The 26,875-nt window shown below is 37.6% G+C and overlaps 5 protein-coding genes across 5 annotated transcripts; 2 read left to right on the top strand and 3 right to left on the bottom strand.

The window, feature by feature from the left end:
- Window positions 1–2,374: 2,374 nt before the first annotated feature.
- EAF02_005340 (uncharacterized protein) lies at window positions 2,375–3,727 on the bottom strand (the record flags this gene model as incomplete). Its single annotated transcript, XM_038901388.1, has 4 exons — window positions 3,548–3,727; window positions 3,338–3,470; window positions 2,968–3,257; window positions 2,375–2,380 (listed from the first exon to the last, which is right to left on the bottom strand). The coding sequence occupies exons 2-4, from the start codon at window positions 3,402–3,404 to the stop codon at window positions 2,375–2,377; spliced, it is 363 nt and encodes a 120-aa protein (XP_038758728.1). The 5' UTR covers window positions 3,405–3,470; window positions 3,548–3,727.
- A 9,087-nt stretch (window positions 3,728–12,814) lies between these two features.
- Window positions 12,815–15,118, bottom strand: EAF02_005339 (uncharacterized protein; the record flags this gene model as incomplete). The annotated part of the gene is made up of 3 exons (XM_038901387.1): window positions 12,815–13,617; window positions 13,657–13,915; window positions 14,258–15,118. The coding sequence occupies 3 exons, from the start codon at window positions 15,116–15,118 to the stop codon at window positions 12,815–12,817; spliced, it is 1,923 nt and encodes a 640-aa protein (XP_038758727.1).
- A 1,299-nt stretch (window positions 15,119–16,417) lies between these two features.
- On the top strand, window positions 16,418–19,193 carry EAF02_005338 (uncharacterized protein; the record flags this gene model as incomplete). Its single annotated transcript, XM_038901386.1, has 4 exons — window positions 16,418–16,743; window positions 17,125–18,439; window positions 18,493–18,895; window positions 18,955–19,193. The coding sequence occupies 4 exons, from the start codon at window positions 16,418–16,420 to the stop codon at window positions 19,191–19,193; spliced, it is 2,283 nt and encodes a 760-aa protein (XP_038758726.1).
- A 790-nt stretch (window positions 19,194–19,983) lies between these two features.
- EAF02_005337 (uncharacterized protein) lies at window positions 19,984–22,137 on the top strand (the record flags this gene model as incomplete). Its single annotated transcript, XM_038901385.1, has 3 exons — window positions 19,984–20,172; window positions 20,231–20,338; window positions 20,428–22,137. The coding sequence occupies 3 exons, from the start codon at window positions 19,984–19,986 to the stop codon at window positions 22,135–22,137; spliced, it is 2,007 nt and encodes a 668-aa protein (XP_038758725.1).
- Window positions 22,138–24,211: 2,074 nt separating this feature from the next.
- Window positions 24,212–26,679, bottom strand: EAF02_005336 (uncharacterized protein; the record flags this gene model as incomplete). Its single annotated transcript, XM_038901384.1, has 4 exons — window positions 24,212–24,498; window positions 24,547–25,359; window positions 25,417–26,252; window positions 26,309–26,679. 4 exons carry the CDS (start codon window positions 26,677–26,679, stop codon window positions 24,212–24,214), a joined length of 2,307 nt encoding a protein of 768 aa, XP_038758724.1.
- Window positions 26,680–26,875: the final 196 nt, after the last annotated feature.

Raw genomic sequence — 26,875 nt, 5'->3', positions numbered from 1 at the left:
CCTCCTTTGTTATTTTTCTTATTATCTTTTCGATTATTTTTATCATATTCGAAGTTGTTATCAATAAATCTGTTGATTATTCCAAATCTAAACTTAGATTCTTTAAGATTACAATCTTTCAGAACTTTCTGAACTTGGTTTTTTGTTTATACATTTATAGTAGATCTATATAATTGGTTATATAAAGCTGTAAATACTTCAATACCTAATTTCGGTATCCATACCCCTCAGACACATAATACTATTTATAGTTTTCGTATATCCAACTAATAGATCTTTGCGAATTGCCTATTTGTGAATATACTGAAGTTATTATAAAAGACCTCGGCTAACTCGTCGTTGTTGATATCCTCATAGTCATATTGCTTGTATTTGAATTTAATATATTTAATAAACTCCTTAAAATCAAAATCAACAATTCCATTATTAGCCTGTTGTTCCTTCAATAGGCTTAATTACTTTTTGTAATGCTTCTTTTTTTTTTCCGTATATAATTCCTTACTAATAACCTTAAAGGTAATCGGGGTGTTGTCACTATCCAACATAATAGAATGTGTATAGAGGTATTTCGAAGATTATAAGTATTTCGAAGATTGTAGATAGATTATAGGTATTTCGAAGGTTGTAGATATATTATAGATATGAGAGGTATAAGAGGGTGTATGAAAGGTATTTAGATAAAGGGTTTATCTTGTACAATATACAATACAAAGGTGAATACGTGATGGATACAAAATCGATTCGTCACACTTAACCAATCGATTCTTTTAAATATATTTTCCTGATACAATTATCCAAAGTATATTTTTTAGTACAACAAGGAGAGAAAACGCACCATACCCAATACAATGATATCTTTCTTTATAGTCTCTTCAGAATTTCTATCAATCCTGAATACTATTTCTAAATACCTAATGCTTTTTAATAAAATCCAAGACCCTAATTTATGATATTACTAATTAATATTAATATCAACTTGATATTGATTAAAGTATAAAGTACTTCAGTCTTATCAATATAATTGATTGTATTATTCGTTTTGATCATTATTAACTATAGAAAGCTAGTACTTGATATAATAAAAATGCAAGCACTAATGCTAGCGCTAGTGCAATACGGTGCCCTCTTTAGATCACATGATCGATATCCCGACAATTGCTTTGTGACACTTGTGAAAAGCCCATTGCATTGTGGGCAGTGCGTTTCCGCGTATACCCCAGATGACCGATTGTACGAATAAAATGTCAGTATAAATTCCTATATAAATATTTGATATGTACATTATTGAATTCAAACTTTCTTTGTTCCTAACGAAACATATTTTTCGTTATTAATGAATATTTTCAGTTTAAAATGATAATTGTTTATTATTGATATTTAATAAATATAAAGAAAATAAGGGGCTCTAAAGGCCTCTTAGAGATTTCAAGTATAGAACAAGGATAGGTGAACGGAAGGGTATATGCGTAGGAGCTAAGAGGAGGTCAAAGAATTGAAAAGGAGCTAGAAGAAAAAGGGGAGCGAGCGAGGAAGCTAAAGGGTGGATAAAGGACATTAGCCGAAAGTCTAAAGGAAGATCTGTTCATAAATCATTCATTTGATTTTCGATTCATTCTTTAATCAAACGCTTTATCACTATACTATATAACACAGAATGTATTATTTAAACAAGAATATTAATCAACTTTAATATATATAATTATATTTTGAAATCGATTATTAATCGATTTCAATATAAGTAAACTTTTTTACTTGCAAATAGCCTTAAACCAAAACTTTCGAAAATCAATAAATTTCGAAAATTTCTATAAGGTTTCTTAAAATAAAATTTTCTAATTATATGTATATTTATATAAAAACTAATTACATTAATACTTTACGATTCATTTTTTCAATACAATATTAAAGATTAAATTTTTATTATACTTGATGAAATAATGGTTTTGTTAACCACGGATTCTGCCACCACAGGGGTGAAGATACACTCATTTAACGTTTCACTCACTCATCTACTCTTGAGTCTTGAAATGAAATTGAGTATCGAATTACTCATTGAATGGACTCAAGATTTCCCTGCAAGCATACGAATTTTGAAGTTTAAAATATGTGTATTGATCTGATGTATATATGTTAGCAACACTTGTTGCGCTAGTACGAGGCTGAAAAGCTAATTCTCTTGACCTCGCGTACATTCCATAGATTGTTACTCGTCAGATACATATAATAATATACAAATTGCGTCTCTGATAATTTGAATGAACTGATACTTTTCATAGATCTCAAAAATCAACTTACAAATCACTTCTATGCCATACGGCCATTCCGCAACCTCTTTTACAGTATATACACTAGCATCCTACTAAAAAGTATATTTCTAGCGCTAGTGATTCATTAGCTTCTTCGGAACCTTCCTTTTTGTCCTTAATGTTTTATCAGTTCTGTCAATATAATAATGTCATAATTTAAGGTCCGTTGGATATAAGATCTTACAATAAAGCAATGTATTTAAGATCTACTTTCTATATCATATTAGTCTTCTGCCTCTCTATTATCATACAAGGAGCTTCTTAAAACCAATAGTATAATCATTGTTGGTATCACTACATGGGTCATGAAATTATTACCAAATTATGATTCACACTGTGTAATACTACTTTAACAACTAAAAGCTAAAGCCCATGAACCCTTTTTGATGTAGTTGCTGTAGAGGTACTAGCGAGTGGTGCTAGTATAGTCATATGATTGCTACCCTAATAACTAGAACCTCAGATCAACACGATCCACAAGATCTTCTAGTTTCTCTAAGCCTTCAGCGGTGTCAGACGTTCATTGTTAATGTCGTAAAATCTCTTAGACACCTCTTTGTACCTATCGATATACTTTTCATAGCACATCACCATCGCATCATCTTCTTTTCCCCCTCATCTCTGTCTTTTCCCTCACCAACTCTGAAAGCAGTCGAATTACCTCTTCTTTGATGGGGCTGCATTCGCTTGAAGATGAATATTTATCTTTGGGCGCTTGTCGCTTGGTCGTGTTAAGATCAGGGTATGAATTTCGGCTGGAAGAGCCGGATTTACTCGGTCCGGATTCACTCGATCTGGGTCTACTCGATCGTCCTGTACCGATCGAATCTGCCTTCTTGGTGCTCATTACTTGTTCACCTGAATGGATCTTTTTGACACTGGAATCTTTAGATTTTGTAGCAGATTCATTTGTCGCATGAATTTCTCCACTTGCATGCTTTGAAGCAGAGACTAATTTGTTAGCAGGTAGTTCATCTCGTGAATTCTTATTGTGATGGATATTTGGAAGATTGGAGAATGGATTGGACTACCTTTTTCTAATCCGGAAGAGTGTTTTCGTGAGTTTTTCTCATCTTTATTAGAATATTTGCTGCTCATTTTGGAGTTTGAATTGGATGTCTAGGGCTCAAGGGAGATATTGTTTGATTTTTTGCAAGGTTCTGACTGAAAATGAATATTAGTCTGAGAAACACGCCTTTAAATAATACTTTAGAGTTGAAACAACCAAATGTATATCTAACCTGTCGGTAAACATAAGCAATTCATTCGGCCGATTTGAGGTCATACACTGGTCTTAGGCCTTTAATATACGTAAAGTGAGCTGTTATAAAGCCCAGTGCATGTATATCAACATTTTTCCTAAAGTTTCATAGGAAGTGAGGGAATGCATGTTACACTATCTTAGAAGGTACCGGTAAGCTTTCAAGAAATATGTTGGAAAGATGGATTCTGGAGGCTTGACCACGACTTTCATATTTTTGTACTGTTATTCTTACGCCTATGATAGACAGACATTCAACACATTTTGACATGAATATTGTTGAACCTTAATGCCTTGTATTTAAGGTTACTAGGAATAAGGGGTAATCAGAATCGACAAAGGCTTATAGAAGATTCTAGTCTTGTAGCAACAACAATATTGATTAGAAATATAAGAGATAACGTGGTTTATTAGTGAGTGGGTCATATCAGTGCGTGGGTCACTTTCACCTCAATTCACTTATTCAAATTCATATTATTTAACAACAACTAAATCAATTGATTGAAACTATAAAGATTCTAATAATCTAGGGTGTCACGGTGTGAGCTCACGTGATATGCTGGTCCTATCGAAAAGGACCGAAAGGAGCGCTCACACCGGAGCGCAAGCGAGCTAGGGCCCGATCGGGCTAGCTCGCTATGAGAATTCCGTATATTTTTAATTCAGAAGATTCTGTATTGTAGCTTTTTGAGCTATATTTTAATCCTCAATCTGAACTTATTATCCGAATCAATATAGCCTTGTTAGATTAGGGCAAAGTTATTAGAACTTTATTTAATCTGCTTGTTTTGTGATATTATGTAGTTTTTATTTATTAAAATATTACTTTTGTGATGATTGTTTCGCACTCGTCTAGCCGGTCTGGGGACTCCTCGGAATTTGACGCTTCTATATCGGAGAACCCCAGGTTTGATACCAATACCTTTAATCGGCATCTGCGTATTATGCCGAGCTGGAGGAGATTAACAGATTGCTCGAACGCGAAATTTCTGAATCCTTAGTTTGCGAATGTATTCAAGCTGTTTTGTATGAGTAGATTGTTATTCAAAACACTTATTTACTCGATCGTCTTACCAAATCCACACCTACTATACCTATTCATTTGAAAACTGTATCCCCCAAAACTTCTGCTGATTTTATTCTCGAACTTACTATACCTACTCCAATCACTCAATTGAGTAAACGCATCTCCAATCCGAAAGAGTTTGATGGTATCCATTCCGATCTGTATAGATTTGTTCAATAAATATATAGAAAATTGAATGCGAATAATAATAGATTCCCAACAACTTCTGTTTACTTGATTTACATTATTAAAAGACTTACTGAAAAGGTATACAAGTTTATACTACCTAAAATCTCTTATGGGATTTCTCAATTTATTGATTATACCGTATTCCTCGAATATTTTGAAAACGCTTTTGGGGATTCTGATCGAATACAAAACGTATAGAATAAACTATATATACTGAAGCAAAAACATTTCGATTTTAGCACTTTCTTTGCGGAATTCTAAAGACTTGCTTTAGAAGGAGAGATACCTGATAATATTCTAACCCCATTTCTATTTCAAAGAATCTTTTGCGAATTATAAGATATGCTATTGTATAATCCCATTCCAACCTGTGAATTTCGTTAATATATTAACTATTTATAATAATTCGATAACTGATTTTATCAATACTAATAACAAATCTATTGTATTCATCCTATTATTTTCGAAACTTTATTTTAAAGAATAATCACTACTCTATTTCTACAACTCGTTAGCCTGAAATCTATTCCTGAAGATCTAATAAATCTGAGCTTAGAAAAAAAGGAATATATTACTAGGAATCTGGGTTTGCGGCGGGAATACAACAAATACTATCACTACAACTCTACTAGCCATCTGATACGAGACTGCTTATACCCTGATATCTATCCTGTTCAATTTTGAGTTATTATTATTATAACCAGCTCTACAAAAACCAGCTCTATACTGAATAGTCCTTCGAGGGGCCGAGTCCCTATCTGTTCCTTATTTTGCTTTTCTCTCTGCTTATCAACTAATTCAATCAATTCGGGAAATAGGATATATCTAATCTAAACCATAATCAGGATAATCCTTTACATATTCTCTATTTATCTGTTATTACTATTTATAATCTTCCTTTGAAAAATAAACTAAATAATTATGCGGATTTAATAATTCTATTCATTATTCTGTTTTTGGAAAAAGATACCTTTTCGATATACACTATAGTCAATAACGGATATAAAGGAATTATCTTTATAAATCAAAGTTGGATGTCTTTTCAGAAAATATCAATATATTAACTATCTACAGTATTCAAAGTTATAGGATTTGATAGAAACATTCTGCCCGATAATTGAGTTACCTTTTATATCTAAATAAAACTCAAAATCAACGATTATATCAAGAAGAAGATTGTTTTATATATAATCAAGCTAATTCACTATCCTATTATACTAAGGATAGCTTAACTTAAGAAATATAATCCCCGTGTCGACTTTACAATAAACTCATTCCAATTCGATAACTTGTTTTGCTACAAATTTTGTAATACTCTATCCCGCCCGTCCTATATAAAACTCTACTAGATATTTCTTTAAAAGCCCGATCTGTATATCTGCCTACCCGCTCCAAAAAGTTAAAGAATAAGAATATAGCTGTAATTTCCCTGAGAGTCTATTCGGCTTATGTTTATCGGAAATATAAAATATTCCAGATATCGATCAAACAAATTAATAATATTCTAAAAAAAAAAAAAAAGATATTTGATTTCAAAGATTTATTACCCAAATTCCGAAATTGAAAAGATGTTTTCTCCCTAAAGAATATAGAGAAACTATCTTTTTATCGACTATATGATTATAAGATCCATTTTAAAAAAGAAACTGTTCCTTTTTTCAATACTTTGTACTCTATATCCCACCTCGAATTAAAAGTCTTAAAAGAATAGCTAGAAAAGAATCTTAGAAAAGGATTTATCCGGCCAAGCTTTTTTTCTACTGTTTTCCCTATTTTGTTTATCAAAAAGGCTGATGGAAGCCTTTGATTTTGTATAGATTATTATGCTTTGAATAACTTATCGGTCAAGGATCGATATCCCTTGTTATTAATAAAAAAAATCTTTAAATAATCTGAAAGGAATAAAATATTTTAATAAAATCGATATTATCTTTATCTTTAATAATATAAGAGTAAAAGAAAAATAGGAATATCTAACTACATTCCATATCCGATTTAGATTGTTCGAATTCTTAATCATACTATTCAGACTAACAAGGGTTCCCACAATCTTCCAGAAATTTATCAATAATTCCCTACAAGAATATCTGGATGTATTTTGCATTGCTTATCTAAATAATATTCTGATATATAGCCGAACTCGAAAGGAATATATTCATTATATCCAGAAGGTTCTGTAAGCATTGAGAGAAGCCGGCTTATTTACTAAATTCGAAAAATGCGAATTCCTGAAATCCGAAATCAAATTCCTAGATCTTATTATAGGAAGCAATAATATCCGAATGGATTTAGAGAAAATCCGAATAATTATAGATTGGAAACTGTCTATTAGTATAATCGATATCCAAGTATTCATTGGGTTTTCGAACTTTTACCAATAATTTATTAAAGATTTTTCGAAGATTATCAATTCGATAATAAACCTGACCAGAAAGAATATTTCGTTTCTATAAAGCTCTGTCTATCAAGAAGTATTCAACTAATTGAAGCGAGTATTTATCAAAGTATTTATTTTGGCTTTCTTTGATTGGGAAAAGGAAATGATTATAGAAACCAATACCTTTGATTATATATCCATCGGAATACTCTCCCAATACAATAATAATAGAGTACTTAGACCTATTGCATTTTTCTCTAAAAAACACTTAGCAGCTGAATGCAACTATAAGATTTACGATAAAGAATTGCTAGTTATTATCCATTGCTTTAAAGAATAGTATTTTGAGTTGGAAGATGTTGTATTACTAATTCAAATAATTACTGATTATAGAAATCTAGAATACTTTACCACAATAAAGTTATTGAATTGCCATCAAGCTTGTTAATCTGAATTTCTGTTTCGATTTAATTTCCAAATTACCTATTACTCTGAAAAGTTAGATGCCAAACCTGATACACTAATTAGAAGGTTAGAAGATTTCCCTAAGGAGGGGGATAAACGCTTTCTACATCAAAGCTATACTATCCTGAAACAAGAGAACCTAGATTCTGATCTGTTTCCTGTTGTTGTTATCCTAATCGAACCCAAGATTGCTAAGAAAGTATACTTCACTGTAATTACCTATAGCTAGAGAAACCCCAACCTTATCAATATTACTGATTACTTGGATTTTAACGATACTATAACTTTGCTAAAAAATGGTAAAGTTATAGAGCCTACAATCCTATGTGCCATATCTGTACCCAACCCTGTAATACAACTAAAGGATTCAGAAAACCCTCTAAACCTTTTTGCTGATTTGCTTACCCTGTTCTACAAAGGCTATCAAGCTAACCCTGTACCCGAATCTGTTCTGAAATCCCTACAAGAGGGATCCCCAAAACACTTGAAAATCACTTTTACTAAGTATACCGAAAACAATAATCTACTATACTACCAAGGAAAACTATACATTCCCAATCATAACCCCCTGAAAACCTACCTGCTCTATTTGTACCATAAATCGCCCATTACTGGTCACCCGTATTATACCCGAATCTTCGAATTATTATCCCGAAACTACTATTAACCTAAATATTACAATTATATTACGCAGTGGGTTTGTAATTGTTATAATTATTATTGTATTACCCTAAATTGTAGAGGTCAGAAAGGAATTCTCCACTTACTTCCAATCCTGTAAAAAGTTTGGCAAGATATCTCAATAGATTTCATTATATATCTACCCGAAAGTACTGGTTTCGATATTATTATAATAATAATCAACCGATTGATGAAAATGAAATATTTCTTGCCCTGTTATGGTACCTACAATTCCGAAAAGGTTACCCGTTTGTTCCGGAAGAATATCTGGAAGCTCCACGGCTTACCCCTGATTATTATATCTGATCGTAAAGCTCAATTCGTTTTTGAATTCTGGAAACATATTTATAAGCGCTTGGGCGTAGCTGTTAAGCTTTTAATCGCTTACCATTCTGAAATTGATAGACAAACTGAAAGGGCTAATACAATATTGGAACAATACTTTCGGTTGTATATAGTTTACTTACAAGATGATTAAGCAGAGTGATTTCTATTCGCCGAATTCTCTATCAACAATATTTAGTTCGAAAGTATCCGAATGACCCCATTCTTTTCAAACTACAGGTTCCACCTCTGTTTAAGCTTCGAGCCTGTACTGTTCCAGAGTAACCATCCTGTTATACAAAATACTAAAGAATTTATTACTAAAATAGAAATTATCTTTTTATATTTATAAACCAAACTAATTATTAATCAAGCCCGATATTCGAAAAATGCTGATACTCACCGTTCCCCTGTTTGTAGATATCTGCCCGATGACCTGGTCTAACTGAATGCCAGAAATATCAAGATTCTGCATCTACAGAAAAAGCTTGATTGGAAGAATCTCAGGTTTTTCAAAATTCTGAATTTGATAGACCTTTATACCTATAAACTAAAGCTTTCGGTTTTAATAAAGATTTATTCTGTTTTCCATATCAACCTGCTATATCCTATACACGATAATTCTATTCTTAGGCAATGTAATTTATCATTACCCCTTATAGAAGTAGACAGTCTTAAACGTTTTGAGGTTACCGAAATCCTAAACTCTTGTTAGAAAAGAAGAGGTTATAAAGGACCTTGTCTGAAATATACTATCCATTGGATCGGCTACAATACACCGATCGAAAAACCTACAAGCTACCTAGAAAACATACAAGAACTGATCCGCAACTTCCACCATAAATATCCTAACAAACCCGGTCCCATTTGATTGGGCCCCGTTTGCCTATAGATTATAAACTATAACATACCGCCTCGATAGAGTTCGACCCTTAGGAGGAAGGTAATATCATAATATAAGCTTACATAATATACTAATCCTATCAGAAAAAACCAAAAAAAGCATTCACACCAGAATGCAAGCAAGCTAGAACCCGATTGGACTAGCTCGCTATAAGAATTCCGTATATCTTCAACTCAAAAGATTCTGTATTGTAGCTCTTTAAACTATATCTTAATCCTCAATCTGAACCTATTACTCAAATCAATATAGCCTTGCCAGATTAGGGCAAAGTTATTAGAACCCTATCCAGCCCGCCTGCCCCATGATATAGGGTCTATTAAATCATTTTAACAAGTTCTTATATTATACCCTATCTTTCCACACTTATTACAATATCAACTAAAAAATACTTCCTTATTAGAATTTTTCCCTTTTTGATATTCGTTGTATTGAATCTGAATATCAATCTCTTATTGAAATAATATATCAAAAGCTTTTTATTCAATAAATACTCCTCCTTAATGTATTTGAGTTTTTTTTGTATGTCGATATTTACTTAATATCTTATTTACTGCTCGAAGTATATGAATCTCTATATTCAAAAATATATTCTCATAAGCTAATCTCTTTGTACTCTTAGCTAGAGTTAATATAATTTCAAATATAGATATAGAGGAGCTTGATTGATAATAAGTTATTTGAGATTTAATTAATGTTGATTGAGAAAAAGCTTCAATTGGATTATAAGGGATTTGAGAAATCCATTGATCTAGATCGAAAAAGAGAGGAGGGGGAATAGGTATATAAATTCGAATATCTAGTTTCGAAAGTATAGTTTCAAAATCAAAGGATATTAAACCTGCTCCTCAAAACCCTAATTTCATATTCTGAATTATGATTGATTCTTTATATACAGCTTTAAAAGCTATAAAGAATTCAACCTTCAAAATATAATTGATATATACCTTGATAAATCCATCAATTTGACCATCATATAAACATTTCAGATTGCTAAAACAATCTATATTAAGTGGTTAAGTTAAATGACTTGAATACAATAGTAAATCTAAATATATAATATCATTCTCTTTGCAATATGCCTGAAAAGGATCTGATAAATGGCTTTCATGCCCATCTAGCACCAACATTCGATATTTGCCCTTTCTTCGATTCTTAATATATTTATCGAAGTGTTTTAATCATTCTAAACCCGTTTCATTATCTGTCCATCCATTAGATATAGATTTAATAGCCCAATCCGCAGGAAAACCGATTTCGATATACTAATTGAAAAGATGAACCTATCCCTGAATTACTAGAAATAAGAATATAATTTCACCCTCCCTATTACCACATATAATCGCTATAGCCCATTCTTTATTGTCTGGTTGTATTGTTTTGTTTCTACCCTTTTGTTCAGTACTAGTTATTATTATTTTGAAGTATATTATATCCATTATAAAGCCCATTTTATTGAAGTTGTAGAAATCACAATCGAAAATATTATATTTCGCTTACATATTCGAAATTAATCGAAACCACTTCTCAATAAGCTTAGGATCTTCACAGAGAATTCTTTGGAAATCATAAATGCAATCAAAACACGTCTTTAATTCGATTCGATATTTTACAAATCGATATGCCTAAAGCTTTTTAATATACTTTACATCCCTTGATTCAAGAATATGATTTGCTATATTTTCCACATTTCTTAATTTAGATGGAAATCCTTTCGTATCCATATCGATTATATATTCAGAAATGATATTCTCTTTTAGTTTTGAAAGATTATTAGATTTAGATTGATATTCAGAACGAGATGTAAGACCATTGATTCTATATTGTAGTGTTGTATTCAGGATATTATATATCTTCGTAGCTTTTCGAATGCTTATCTTTTTGTCTTTTTGAATAACCTCGATAACAAGAAGTATACAAGCTTCTTATATATTCGAATTCATTGTGGGTTGTTGATAAAACGTATGTTGAAAAAGAAGAGAATGAATTGAGATAAAAGTGACCCACGCACTGATATGACCCACTCACTGATAAACCACGTTAAAATAAAAGGTTTTAGATAATTCTGAAAGGCCTATATATATAGATCCTTTATTATTATAAATAAATAATCAAATTGAAATCAATATTCAAAAAGAATAATATTAAATCTGAGTCACCACTCGTGTATATATTATATATCACTTATATATATATGATAAACCTCTGAACAAGAAATATATATGAAGCGAATTTATGCATAAGTTCCCTGTTGCCATCTAGCTCTCTTTCATAACAAGAACGACGAAAAGCTTCTTTGATTTTCAATAGGAGATGGATTCAGTAATTATTTTCATCTTAAAATATCAGAATTGCGTCGCAATTCCTCAATCTTTCAGAGAAACCAAAGCGGTTACTGCAATCTTACATTGTATGCTCAACTTCTATATAAGATATAAATACTCTACCAAAACACCTGGAAATAGATTAGTACTCGTCTGATACCTGTACATTTACATAATTCTCAGTCTAGAAACCGTTCATTGAATATTCTCATACTATAAGATTCAAAATTACCACACACACCCTCTTTCCGAAATACAAATCATACCGAATTGTCGTACATAAAATAGTGACTACTCATCACCCTATAGAATTCACCTATATATTCATCAACTCCATACCATCTATTATAATCCTTAACATAACCCTGCATCATGGTGAACACTAGTATCCCTTCCAAAGTATATCTCTAATACTAATAATAAACTATTAGCTCCCTCAAAGCTTTCTCCTTTGCGCTCGTGATTCTATTGGCTCTCCCAATTTAATGACGTCAATTTCGAGATCGAGCAGATGTGCAACAAAGCGATATTTAAGATCTAGATTTACCTCGATTCACTCATTTTTGAGAAACTCTAGAAAATGATGCTAATAATAAGTTTCTGGATGGAGTTCGCTAGCGCCCGCTGATAATATTCCTACCCACCTAGGTGAATCTTGAAAGTCAGTCTCTGATTCACTGCAACGAGATAACCTTGTAGCTCAGAGGTGCTAGATGTACCTAATGAGATGATATAGATAAATAATACAATATGGCTCGCAACCAAGTGACACGCACTACATAAACATTCCCAGTTCCCGAGACAAGAAGTTTTTAGAACAGAACCGATTCACTCCAAATATCCTAGTTTTCATGTACGCAGCAGTACGATAACAATCCATCTTTCACATCATACACCTTTCAATACCACCCCCTCTAAAATCAACTCTCCCACAACTTCACTCTCTTCCACCAAAATTCACAAGCTTCCTTCTCCATTCTATCCTCCCTATCCTCTTCAATCTCTACCACCACGCCTTTTTCCTTACCCCCCGCAATCTCATCATTTCCTTTTTTGAAAATCATTTTTTGTCGTTTCCTTTTTTCATCCTTATATTCTGACCACACTATGCGAGTCGGATATCTACCTGGAATTGCATTTGGATTTCCTGCTGGAGATATTATGAAGGACATCCAGTAAGTATACATCAAGTCTACGATTTCTTTGATCGTTGTGGATTTATTGACTACCTGGAGTGTGTATACAGAAAAGGGATATTGAAAACCGTAAGAGGCATTAAGAAGGACACTACTATTAACTACATATTCATAGAAATAGACTGGAGCTGATTTAGGCAAACTTGAATTTGAATGAAAGTTTTCATAGGGATATTCCCCAGAAGCAAAATAAGCAGTTTGGCGTATAGGACTTATATACGCATAATCTCCATATACTTTATCGAGGTGTTGAAATTGATTTCTTATTTCAAGAGTAATATTATTGAAAGCGTATAAAGAGTCTAGATTGTATTCAGGATTTAGATAGAGGGAATCGATAATTAAGAGATCTTCCATAAAAAGATTGGATAGAAGTACATGAAAAAAATTGAGAAAGGAACCTACTTTATCAACGGTTTTAGGAATGAAAATAGATCCCTTATTAATATTATAGCCAGTAAGAATAGGAATGTGACAATATATATTATTTAAAAAGGCCTCAATTGGGGGTATTGGAATAATACTGTCTTGGCCAGATCCATCGATGCACAATTGGAAGGGCTAACGGAGGGAGGGGTTGTAAGATTCAAAGATTTGTTCCGAGGCAGCTTTGATAAATGAAACAGGAAGACTGCAAAGTCTCGAAAGAATTTCGGTACGTGGAATACTAGATAGCTCAAGTTTATCTAAGAATTCTGAGAACTGAATCTCATGGAGGGGGTTATCGTAAGAATAGACAGTGCGGGCTATTGGTCCCCCAGATTCAATAATTGCTTTAGCAAAAAGGGAAGGGGAGCCATCATTGTTCATTAAATGATGACCGATCTGAATCATTATTAGAATCCACAATGATGTACTGATCGTATCTCTAATTCTCTAGCATAGGCAGTATTTTCATTATCCCGAACTACAGAACTTCCAATGCGCGAACAGTTGAGAAACTTTGGTTAGAATTTGACAACAGAACCCACATTCCAAATAAATTCATTCAATATCGCGACAAGTTTAAACGCTTCAAACGGTCTCAGGATTCAAAATCCCTCATCATTAGGTTGCACTCCAAGCTATTGGAGTGAGCAGACAAGCATGGCTTGAGATTGGTTGCCCTGAAGTTGCTAACCAAGATTATCGTAATACTGAGGGAAAAAAGAAAAGAAAAAAACTCACAGAATGAGCTCCAGCTGAGGGACCCATCAGAGTAACGTTTTCTGGATCACCGCCAAAGCTTGAAATATGTTTCTGGACCCATTCCAACAACAACTTCTGGTCTTTCAAGCCCAAATTCAAAGCCTTCTCTTCAGCCATTAGCCTCGATGGCAAAAAGCCCAGAGCTCCTACTCTATACTCAAATGTGACTGCAAGCAAAGGTTGTTTAGACCAGCCCACCAGAGATGCTATTCCCCTATCATTCGCATTCCCAAAATTGAAAGCTCCTCCATGAACATGCACCAAAACTGGTAATTTTTCGTTTGGTGAATTCGTGGTGCTCTTGGAACGATGAATATTCAGATGAAGACAATCTTCACTTTGAGGTTGATTGTCTGGACCGGACATACATCTTGATGCGGGTTTTGTGGCATCAAAAATTGCTGTTGATGTCTTTACCGGGACAGGAGGTCGAAACCTAAGATCTTCTGTTGGTGGTAATGCATAAGGAATTCCAAGAAACTCTTCGAGGACTTGTGGGTATTTTAATGTTTGTTTTCCTATATACGTTCCCTGTGGAATTGTAACATTCGGGCTTGACGAAGTCATGGAGGAAGTTGTTGGAGTAGCGGAGGTTTGTGTCATGGTATTAATTGATGTGCTTGAATCAATTGAGGCTGTTGAGTGTTGAAGCTTTGTGTCATCATGACCAGGTGGCTCCTTAATAAGACCAGGCTTTTCCGGGATTACGGGCTTTGGACGCAATCTTTCCTCTGAGATTTGAGGTGAATATTGAAGCCTCCAATAATATACCAGAGCGATGGTGAAGATTGAAACAGTAAATAGAAGTGCTAATCTCTTGCGCAAAGTTATACTTGCCATGTTGTCGCCTGTTGTCGTTGTTGTTCTAGGTGGTTACTGCACACAAAGCGCGTCCGCAATGGACTATAAGATATTGATATGAAATTGGTTGTAGAGTCAGTAGAAGTTCATAACATTTTGGAGATTAATAAGAGTCGATAATATGGAAGGATTGAACATCTTTCAATGTTATTCTAGCAACTTTGCGGCGTGGATAAAATTATGGATGTACAGTAATCACTTGCTAGATTTCCTAGTCTTGGAAATGAACCTTGAAACCCGGACTACCTGGAAATTCAGCCACTGAGCCACTTTAATAGCGTACACAAGCCACTTCTATCTCTGTAGGCCCCACTCCTGAGGTCCTGAGGATCCATCATCCAAAGCGACGACAATTGACTCTGGACTTCTTGACTTGTTTGCCATCATAATTCCTACAACACATTCGAAGGGAGAACACCAAGTCTAGTCTCTACCCCTTCTTGTCTCGAGACAAATAGAAATTAACTTAGTAGGTACCTTGGTAGATAGGTGAAAAATTAAATTCTCTTTTCTGGAGAACATCAAAAGTCGTGCTGTCTTCTGGAGTCATTGGAGGACAATTTCAGATACAAACTTTTATTTCATATAATTCATGTTCATATCATAATTATGTTCTGCTTTTCCTCAAGCTTAGCATCAAATTATAATACAATTGTTCCGTTGCAGAACGTTCAGGACACAAGAGATGTGCACAAGACACTTTAAGAGCTGACGTCTAGACATTCGAGGGGTTTTAAACATATATCTTCTCTTCCCTATAACTTCGCAATTTCTGATAGAGGATCACTCTGGGTAGATTTCAAGAATGAAACGACTCAGATACATGGGGAGACCCAATTCATTCAAAAACTTGGATTTCATGAATACACGACTTTGTCTGATAAACTCCAAACATATTGGTGTTTATAGGTACTAGGTAGATACATAGTAGGTCATATATTTTCTCTTGTTCTTTCCTTCCAAGCTCAGAGAACGACACGGACAACTTCACACCTTCCATGTTAACATCAGAATGAACCACGTCTACTCCTTCCTTGCTGTACTGACATGTTCACGCCAAATAAATCCGTCTTCTTGTCATCCTCTTTCAATTCTCATCCAACAATCAAGCACACAGCAACATCGCTACAAATTTTGCTCTCTCAACCTACCACAGCCACCAGACACACACTCAAACAATTCTTGCTTCTCTATATCAAACATAAGCTACCCCTTGCTCCTTGTCACAAAGACTCTTTCTCATCCCAATCCTTCATCTTTCTTGAGGCTTGCTTTCCCATGAAGATCGGCGTCAAGCCTTCAGATTTGGCATACCACGTTTTCAACACTTCCCATCCTCTCACTCTACACAAAGAAGAGCTGTTGGCAGACGTTGTGCATTTTCCAAAATATTCAAGAGAAGCGTTCCTCAAGGACATCGCTGCTCATTCCAATCTCAAACCTGTGTCTGGATCGGACTCTTTCACCTTAACTCCTTTATCCCCCGCACGAAACTCAGAATCTTCGACATCGTCTCAAGAAACTTTCCAACTTCACAAGGACCAGAAGGCCATCCTGGAACATTTGTCGCTTGAGCTAGAAACCAAACTCGACACAAGCGTTGGGTTTTGGCGGTGACTCTTCTGCAGAAGGACCCACCTACGACTATTCACAGACATCTGAGATTGATAATTCTGAAAGTACTGGTTGAGGTACCTTAAATTTCCCAATTTGTTTCCGAGATTAAGAGGCTAATTCTTTCAAGACGAGACAAGCCCTTTTCCAGAGCATAATTCCAATTGACTCTTCTGCAATACGCCTGGACGAAACTGTGGGTGGCATTGTTACATAAGGAGTACAACGGCGTTGATTTGGAGTCAACAGACTCGTTACTAGAAGAATATTCACTCCAGGCGCCTACTCTGATTAAGAAGAAAAACAGCAAGAACAATGGTTCATTATGAGCAAAGAAAGCCGCGGCTGGTACTTAGAAACACCCAACCTAGAGGGGTCGATCCTCCAAGGTTAGTTTTAAGGCAACAAAGACAGGAGCCTCCATTCCCAAATGGTGACAATGCAGCAAACTTACCACTGCAAATAACCTATCTTCCACAACCTTATCATGGCCAATATCAGAATATGGTCCCTAACTCTTTGCCATATGCTACTTTTCAATCTCAACTACCAATGACATATAAAGTTCCGCTAAACATTAATATGGCTCCTAGTCATGCGACATCACAGATAGTTGATGCAAGGAATCATCATCGTAACATGAATGCCCACAACGGCCGAGGTCCTGAAGGAGACGAGGAAATGTATGCTGGATGTACTCCCGTTCTCGAGGAGCGTCGGAATGAGCACACTGGAAGGGTTTCCCCACGAGTTGCTTTACGCACTATGATGCAGCAAGCCCTTAGACCAAGTACACAACGTGAAAAGTTTGAGCGCCAAACACACTATACTCAGCATTCTCACTATCCTCGAGATGCTTTTGGATTAAGCTCACGTGGCGTCAGTGTGGCATCTGATACCCTCGATTTGTCCCCAAATGACAGAAGTCTTGAGGCTAGTATTCGAGAGCAGCTTGCTCGTTCTGGTCTCCTCCGAGATTGTCCAGACCCGGAATATGTCAACAGGCCAATGGCGGTTGATCCTTCCATTGTCTCGTGCGGAAGAGCCCTGAAGCAACAAATACCATTCCATCATCACAGACCACAGTATCCCTTCAGTCAACCGCAACCCTCTGAAGAAGTCAAAATGAGCCGAGAGCTCTCACGACCACCTTTTTCAATCAGCACGTCACCTCCAAAACTTCAAAGAAATACAGGAATTCCAACTTACAAAGTAGTTGTGCCACGGTCAAGTTCTCCACAAATTCAGACCTACAGAGGTGTCGATTCTGTGATCAAGGAACCCAAGAGAAGAGATAATCCACAATCGTACAAGGTCGAAGCGGGATCAAAATTCTTGACCAAAGATGACTACACTCCTACCAAAAGAATCGTTGGCTACTTTGTAGAGTCTTCTGGCGAAAGCCCTAAATCTGCCAAGAGATACCCCACTCAGTCTCTCAGCAATCATGATGAGACAACGCCCAAACCTCTCAGACACCCTGTCAAAAATCGCTCGGGTGGTGTTTCTGAACCAGAAATGACACAGTCTCTCATCAGAGATGGAAAAGACAAAGTCAATAAAAGTGAGGAAACACCCAGGGTAACAGCACCTTTGACAGAAACCACTGAGGGCGAAACTCTCAATGAGCCGATTGATATTATCGACAAATACGTTGACGGCCCTAAGACGCAAGCGCATGCTACAGTGCAAGAGATGTCGGACGATGATTGCATTACAAGCCCAGATGGAATAAAAAGGCAGATTTACTTGAGGACTGCATCAACTCTCTGGCTACATGGGAAAAGGGAGATCGTAGAGTTCTTCTCAAGCTATTGAAGGTTCTGAAACGACTTGATGATGAAGATGATGCCAAGCCTATCGAGAGTCTAAGACTACCTGCCCTACTGAATCCAGCTCAAGAAAAGAAAAGGAATCTAGATCTAATAACAGTCTTAACCCCAAGGCGGCGTGTTTCAAAGATTTTAGTTCTGCTAGAGCTCATATTACCCGCGCCCACCATGAGCGGCGAGGTCTTTCGTTACAGGAAGAAATTACACCAACCTCAAAATGAAATGTTACCAATGTTTTACCTGAAGCCCTTAATGTCAACAGAACCGGTTTGGATCAAGACTCAGCAAAGGACGCCCATGCCACCACTAGGTCTTTCCATTCCATTTAAGGCACATGTCGGTCGTAAGGTCCAGTAAAGACAACCCTAGATCCACCTCCAAGTGAAGAGGATGAAGGAAGAGTAGCCAAAGCAATGGACCCTCGTCTAGCAGGGCCACTTCTTACTCGATTCTACAATAAATATCCATTGACTGGTACAGTATGTCCAAATCCGCCTTCACCTCCTCCAGCCGCCGTGAAGAATGCTGCAGAGATTCAAGAGGAGCTTGAAACGCCTTTTGTTGCAAGAAAAGGAAAAGAAGGCTTTTGCAAATTCTTCAACTGTTAAACCTCGTACATCGAAGGGAGCCGGTCCCGGTGGTGCCGAAACTTCGAAGCTTGCTAAGTGATCAATAATGAACAATTGACAACGGAATGGATAATGGATCCAAAAAAAAGCGAAAGTATGGATTATAATAGTATATTGCTATTTCTGATGATAGTGTTATTTGAGATAGCGGCGATACTTACGCAGATCAGATCAGAGCAGAGCAGAGCAGAGAAGCAGAAAGCCCTTGTGTATGATTAATAGTTGTAGTAGTCTGAATTTTAGCCCTTTTACGACTTGCGAATAAATGCTTCTATGTTTGATTGTAATATGTATTGCGTGATATGAACTTCGTTATCTTTGCTTGTTGCTCTAGAAAGATTCATCAATACTTGATTGCTCTCATAAACTGTCAAGATATTAAATATATGAATGAGAACAAATTCTCGAAAGTAACCTCGATTATAATATCCAGGATGGAAGCGGTCGTTGCGGCCGCCATATCCGCACCAGGCTCAATATCATCATGAGCTCAATATCTTTTGTTTATTCAAAACGTAACGGGTTCATTGAGCAGCCTCTACATTTATCTAAGCTATTCAAGTTGCGAAATCGCATATACCAGCTTAAACCTTATATGCGACTATAATTTATGTTGAATCAATTATTAGTATAGTCGCGACCGTATGAAATCTCACAGCTGTGAAGCTACAAGTACTTTGTTCTTCGACCCTTGTACCTTCCGTTTTCAACAAGAATATATTTCTTTGCACGACAAGTCATCGCACATTATTAATAAACCTCCATCAAAATGGCGACTCCAACGCCAGGAAAGTACCCCGGTGTAGCAGCGACACCTCCCGTCTCAACCCCATTTTCTACATCCCATCTAGCTTTTTCTCCCCATGGACCGCGTTCTGTTGTGCCATCTCCCTCTCAAATCAAAAAATCTAGTCCTGCAGGAACGTCAATGTCGAATCAAGCATATAATATGGGCATGGTGGGATTTGATAGTCCATCTGCAGCGTTGGCGCTGGGAATGGGTGCGGACGTCGTAGGAGATTTGGGCATTGATTTACAAGGAATTGGGGGTGTTGGGTGGTGGGCCAGGAAAGGATGAAGAGGAGAAGAGAAGGAGGCTGATGGGCTGTGTGGAAATTTTGAAAGTGAGTTCAGTTGGGTTAAAGTGGTAGAGGTAGAGGGGGATATTATTCATGATTGGTTTGCTTGGGCAATGCTAATGCCATTTGTACAGCCTAATAAAGGACGACTTAGTGAGGCAGGGCTCGAAAGATTAGCACGCAGAGTCGGATTAGAATGTTTGTGGGAAGACATGATGGGAAGCGCCAGTAATGGACGCACACTTATTATAGCAGGGAATGCTCTTGCGCTCGACATCGATTTTGCGAATAATGTTGTCCAGAAAGTTTCACTCTCATTTCCCGATGCGCCGGAATCAGTAACCAAACATGAGAGGACAGCTTCAGATATACTTTTGAGGGATTTACAATTTGAGGCTGGAGAGAGTCTGTTGACCAAAATGCTGGATCGATTTGCGGCAAACTTAGAGAGATTAACTATGTTGGATAAATTGAGTGTTATACCTGGACTCAATTGTCATGAGGCGGTCGCGGGAATCTTTTGCAGTTTGCATAAGTTACATACTTGGGAGTTGGGAAGATTGAAGGAGAATGATATGTTAGGAATGGAGGATGAGGACATCGTGAGGGCTGCGATGTGTAACAGGAGTGGCATACCAATTATGCATTCAAGAGAGAGACTAGGGTTAAGTCTCGATTATTGGCAGGAAAAACGACGGATTCCAACAAAGGGGAAGAAACAGAATAGAAAGACATGGTCGTTATTGGTAGAGGTTGCACCATTACCTTCATTGGTGGTGGGTGTATATACTCCTTTGCGCGTATCTGATAAATGGATATCAGATGATGTTCAGCAAGCTAATCCGGCAGTCGATGATCTATTCCGAGCAGCCCAATTACAAGGGGGACCGATCTTGAATTGGTTGGAACCTGACAATACTCTTTTACCGACAAATCCCGATATCAAGACAAATGATCTGAACGACGAGACGCAAAAGTTCCCAGAAGCAATGTTTGTTGCGAAATTCGATCCGCCGATTATAGTACCATATGCTATCGCGATGCAGATATACCAATCGACGCAAACGCCCTTTGATTTTTCAGAAATCACAACGTTTGATGGACTCATGTTTCCGTTGAGTGCGGAGGAAGCTTTAAAGACTAACGAGACACAAGCCAGAACTATCACCACAGAGAAAAATATCTCGGTTTGGGATAGAGAGGGAAGAAAGAAGGTAGAGCAACATATTAACACGTTGTATATTGAGAAGATTGATTATGGAAGGAAGGTAGAAGAAGTATCGTTTAGTCATCCCAGACAATTGGTGGAGATTTTGCCATGCTTAAGACAATTTGCTTTGTTGAGTACTGTGTTGAGGAAAGGTTTTGAAGCGGAGGAAAGTTCAAAATCCAAATCGAAAGGACCATCAAAATCTGAAACACTATCAAAATCTCCTGATGTGGATGCTATAAACCCTCCGACGAAGAAACAGGAATTTGAGGATTTTATGAAGAGTATCACCACATCACCGACGCCAAAACCGGTTCTAGAAGAGCCAAAAAAGGAGAAGAGAAACGAATCAACGCATCTAGATGTTTCTTTAACATTAACCCCAGTACCCAGGGTGGAAATAGTATTTAAGTTCAAGAAGAGGAGTGCGAATGCGATTTTCGAAATTCAGGGGAATGGCGGGGTGGTGGTTGTACAGGAGAATATCCTGAATGGAATGGGAGAGGATGAAGTGATGGATGGAATGGGAGAAGAAAGGAAGGCAAGAACATTGACAAGAGATGATTTGGGTAGGATGTTGGAGGTTTGTGAGGATTTGGGGGTTTGGGTTGAGTGGGTTAAGAGGAGGTTGTAGATGGGGTTTGATTTGGGGGTGTGGACCAACAGCACGAGAATAGGATGGAGGAGGGAATGTGACGTATATGAGTGTATGATACCCAGCGAGTTGCCATCTATTTATTAATTCGTTTGATTCGTTCTAATGGTACATATCATATCATGCAAGTGATGTTAAATGTTGGACCCAAATTTTTAATGTAACAAAATTGGGAAAGAAAAGGAGAGAGAAAGAGCAATATCGTCTTGTGTAGAAACCCGAAGTCGGGATTCTGAGTGTCTGAATCTCTTTTTTTCCTGTGGATTGATTAAAAAAAGAAAGAACAAGAATGTCTATTGACAGGGAATCCAAAAAACACACTATTTATCTCACGGAAATCACTTACGAGATAACAATACACACGCCACCCACTCAAGTATTCTCCTCACCCCCTCCACCCCCTCCATCCTCTCCAAACTCTCCCTCATTCCACTCTCCCCCGCCAACTCTCTCGCCATCATCCCCCTCTCACCCCTCAACTCCACATCCACATCCACATCCATACCCATACCCACATCCACCAAAAACATCACCCCATCCACCCCATCCCCCACACCCACCTTCCTCAGCAGCATCCCCCATCTCCACCCTCACTCTCACTCTCCTCCAACTCCTCCACCCCATCTTCACCCCATCCGCTCCATCCCACCAACCACCCCACCAACCATCTCACACTTCCGATCTTCCCTCTGCAGCGCAAAAAGCGAGAAGCAGAACCAACACACCACTTCCCTCATCTCCACACCATCCTCAAAAAGTACCTAGAGCGAGCATCTCGCGATATCATATCCATCCGCGACTACAGCGGCAATGAGAGATTTATATTCGTTCATTTTACTTACTTACCTACTATAGATTAGATTAGATTAGTTTAGATTCGCGCCGGCGTCGCGGCACACAGCTACCTAGGATTAGGAAGGGACCTCGGGAGGAAGGAGATTATGGGGGTGGCTGACGAGGTAGAGCTAGATACTTAGATAGCCATCTACTAAGTACCTAGGTACCTACTCTTCTTCCATATAACCTATTCGCATGTAAGCGAAAAGATTTCCTTCCGAATTGTTAAGAAATATATCCATCCATCCATCCATCCATCCGCCTTTAGATTTTAATCGCAGACGAGAAATTTCACGCTCGCCCGCTCGCTCCCTTTTAATCGTGATGGAGTCAACATCATCCAGCGTGCAGCAACTCGCCATTCAATTAGGCTTTGCTTTCTCCTACACATTCCAAAGACTACTAAGTCTCTTCGTAACAACGCTTGCAATTTTCATTACAAAGTCTTCATCTCATCAAGTGAAGTGCGCGGTTCATTTTCAATTCAAGCCCGGAAGGTAAACCAAGTCTCAACAATGATATTCATATTCATCATGTTCATATACACATCCATATTCACATCCATATTCACATTCCATTGTATCATCTGTAAGACTGCAACAACCAAACCAGATTCGAATATCTAAATTTCTTCTCTTCAGCTACATTTGTATTTGCATCACTCTTGAATTTTAGCAATCTTCAGGTACATCTGCTTTCAAGTTCCTTCATCACTCTCTGCTCTCCACTATTCCCTCCCTCTCTCAACTATCATCTCTCCCAAATTCAAGTCGAGCAAGCCACAAATAAGTCATATTTCTCTCCCAAAGTTCTCTGAATAGTAGCAAATACCTCCATGATAATAAAACAAAACAAAAAGGTAACCTGTAAATTGGGAGACCGCATAGAACTCCAACTACTCCTCTTTCAATTCAATCATCCATTTCGATCCGTTCCAGTCCATACAATTCGCCAGTCCTTTCGTAATAAACACAAGGCAGTATGCCAATCAAGTCGAGTGGAGGTAGTAGCAGTAAGGTATAGGAACATCTACTAGCCATAGTTTTAATACCCGATTCCCCGAAGCCGATTCCATCCACATCCACATTCCAAGCTCACTCCCCATACCAAAGAAATAATCGTATAAAATTTTCATTGCTCATTATCCGTATTTTATCTTTCACGAAAAGTATTATCAAACCAAAGAGAGTCGACCATTCAATAATTAGCGAACCATCTAATCAGCTTCCGCCAATTGAATGATTAATTTACTAGCCAAATCCAAGAAAGGGAAAGGACTAGTAACATCTTTTTCCTCGCACAGCATACCCTTTGCAGTTTCATATCCTGCGCATTTGAAATCCACTAGATAGACACCGGGTTCCATTTCATAGAGTTGGATATCGAGATGCATGATGACGCCTGCATCGTTGGCTTCAGATTCATCATCTTTTGGCATCGAGGAGGGGAGTGCGGGACTAGAAGTTGAACTGTTCAGGGAAGCAATGGAATGACGTCGGATATCTATCAACAGTTAGAAGGAGGTTTTCAAATGACCAAAGAATCACTTACCAGTTTTCTTCCAACGGACATGAAGCACCCATGGATCTTCTGGCAACTTGTAGTTTCCTTGCTTATCCATACCACTGAATTTATTTCTCTTGGATGACGTATCATTCATAGAAGTTTCGCGATGCAGAGAGGCGCCACTTCCATTTGGATCATCGTTGTCATTGTTGTTATCGTTGCGATTGTTCCCATTACTTTCACTCTGACCAGGTGTCCATTCATCGCCGACTAACCATTCGGCACCTAGCTTTTGAAGAGCTCTATAAATGCATCCAATTGCTTCAAGAGGTTGATTTCGAGACCGAATTCCAAATTGCCATTTTGTGGGCTTTGATTTTTTCGATGGAACTGGAGTCATACCTGCTGGTTTCTTGCCTTCATCGAGTTTCGCCAGAGTTCTAGAATGTGGATTTAAGCGGCGAACGGTTTCGGCTTTTTCAGCGTCTGTTTGAGGTGATGGTTCGATGGCCTCTGAGTGAGATGTTGACAGGGTACTCTCCTGGTGGCCAGACTTGTGCGTTTCCATGAACTCTTTATGGTATTGTGGAATACTGCTTGGTAATATTCCGATTTTGCTAACATATGGTCGGCCAAATGATCTATCGGTTCCGATAGAACTACTAGATCTCGGTGATACGGCATCAAGAAGGGGGCTAGGTCGAGGCTGAAATGGCGCAACTGCTGGTTGAATATTACCAGGTCGCTCCTTAATGGCAACCGAAGGCGAATTAGGTAATGAGGGGGGAATCGCTGAGTCGTATGCTGGAGGTGAAGGAATCTGGAAAAGAAGTTGATTTTTATCATCGAGGAGATTTGCTGATTGACTGTTAATTTATACAAACACCAGAATTTTTGAAGTAATGGATAACTTACGATTCGCTTGCATCAATTTATTCTCCCGAACAATAAGATACGCATCCTTAATGGCCGAAGGTTCTTCCGCAGCCAAGGCCTCTTGAACATCTTTAATACCATAACCCATCGTCTTACTAATTTTCTCAGTAACTTGCACATGTAATTTCTCCTGAATGGCTGGGCTCGCATGAGGTGCAATCGCTCGGGGATTGATAGCCTTTGCGGGATCGACACCTGTATCAATGAATTCTTCCACCGGGGGTTGCAAATAAGCAGGTAGATTTGTAGTGAACCAAGGATCATCTCGAATATCGGCAATGGTAGCTCTGTAGACCGGATTGACTGCCAGCATTTTCTTTATCAACGCGGCAGCTTCACGACCCATATAACTAGGGACATTGTATTGACCCCTAGCAATCTTCGCAAATAAAGAAGGAATATGTTCATCATCGAAAGGTAATCTTCCCACAAGTAAAACATATAATATGACACCACAACTCCACACATCGACCTCGGGACCAGCGTATAATTTTCCATTAATGACTTCGGGTGCGGCATAATTTGGACTTCCGCAACTGGTCTTGAGGAAATTTCCATCCGTCATGATATTGCTAAGTCCGAAATCGGCGATTTTGACGTTCAGGTTCTCGTCAAGAAGAAGGTTTTCGGGTTTTAGATCTCGATGCACGATCTTATGTCTATGACAGTATTCGACTGCGCAGATAATTTGTTGAAAAAACCGCCTGGCTTCATCTTCTCTCATCTTTCCGTGTTGTACGATATAGTCGAATAACTCATTGCCGGCATATTCAAGAACCATGATAATCTCGGAGGTTGTTTTAATGACGGTATATCTGGGAAAGTATTAGTTAGCTAGCAAATAAATAAACTTGACAGAGGCAATCCTCACAATTTGATAATATGGGGATGTCTCAAAAGCTGAAGGTATTCGATTTCTCGCTCCACTCTCCCAGCCATATCACGACTGATCAACTTCCGCCTCCCAATAATCTTCAACGCAACCTGTTGACCTGTCACTCGATGGACCGCCAATTTAACCTTTCCAAAGGAACCCTCTCCAAGCGTACGTATGACCGAGTATGCGCCCACTCGCTGCTCCGTCTTCCTTTGTGGTGCCGGAACCGTTTCCATCCTCCTGCTGTTTCCATTTTGCGAATCCCGACGTGAGTGTGAGCCGGCGTCCGAGGCTCTATGTTGTGCGCGAGCGTTTGCAGATGGTGCCAGAGATATCTCTAGCTCGCCGTCATCGTATCGATTCATGACTACGGTCGTCAGGTATTTTCAATGTGGTCGACTGGTGGTTTATTGACTCGGGGTAATTGTTCCGTTGTCGTTGCTTCAACCCCACCAAAGATGATTTCTGGTGGCTTTCAGCAGGTACTAGGTTGGTTGATACAAGGTTCAAATCAAACGGGTGTGAATCACTTGTTGTGAGTAATAGTTGAAGAGTCAGAAG

Source organism: Botrytis sinoallii (genome assembly GCF_014898435.1).
Source record: "Botrytis sinoallii strain Bc 23 chromosome Unknown BSIN_008, whole genome shotgun sequence".
In the NCBI taxonomy this organism is placed as follows: Eukaryota; Fungi; Ascomycota; class Leotiomycetes; order Helotiales; family Sclerotiniaceae; genus Botrytis; species Botrytis sinoallii.
The sequence above is the reverse complement of the archived record's forward strand: the minus strand, read 5'-3'. Positions and strand labels throughout refer to the sequence as shown.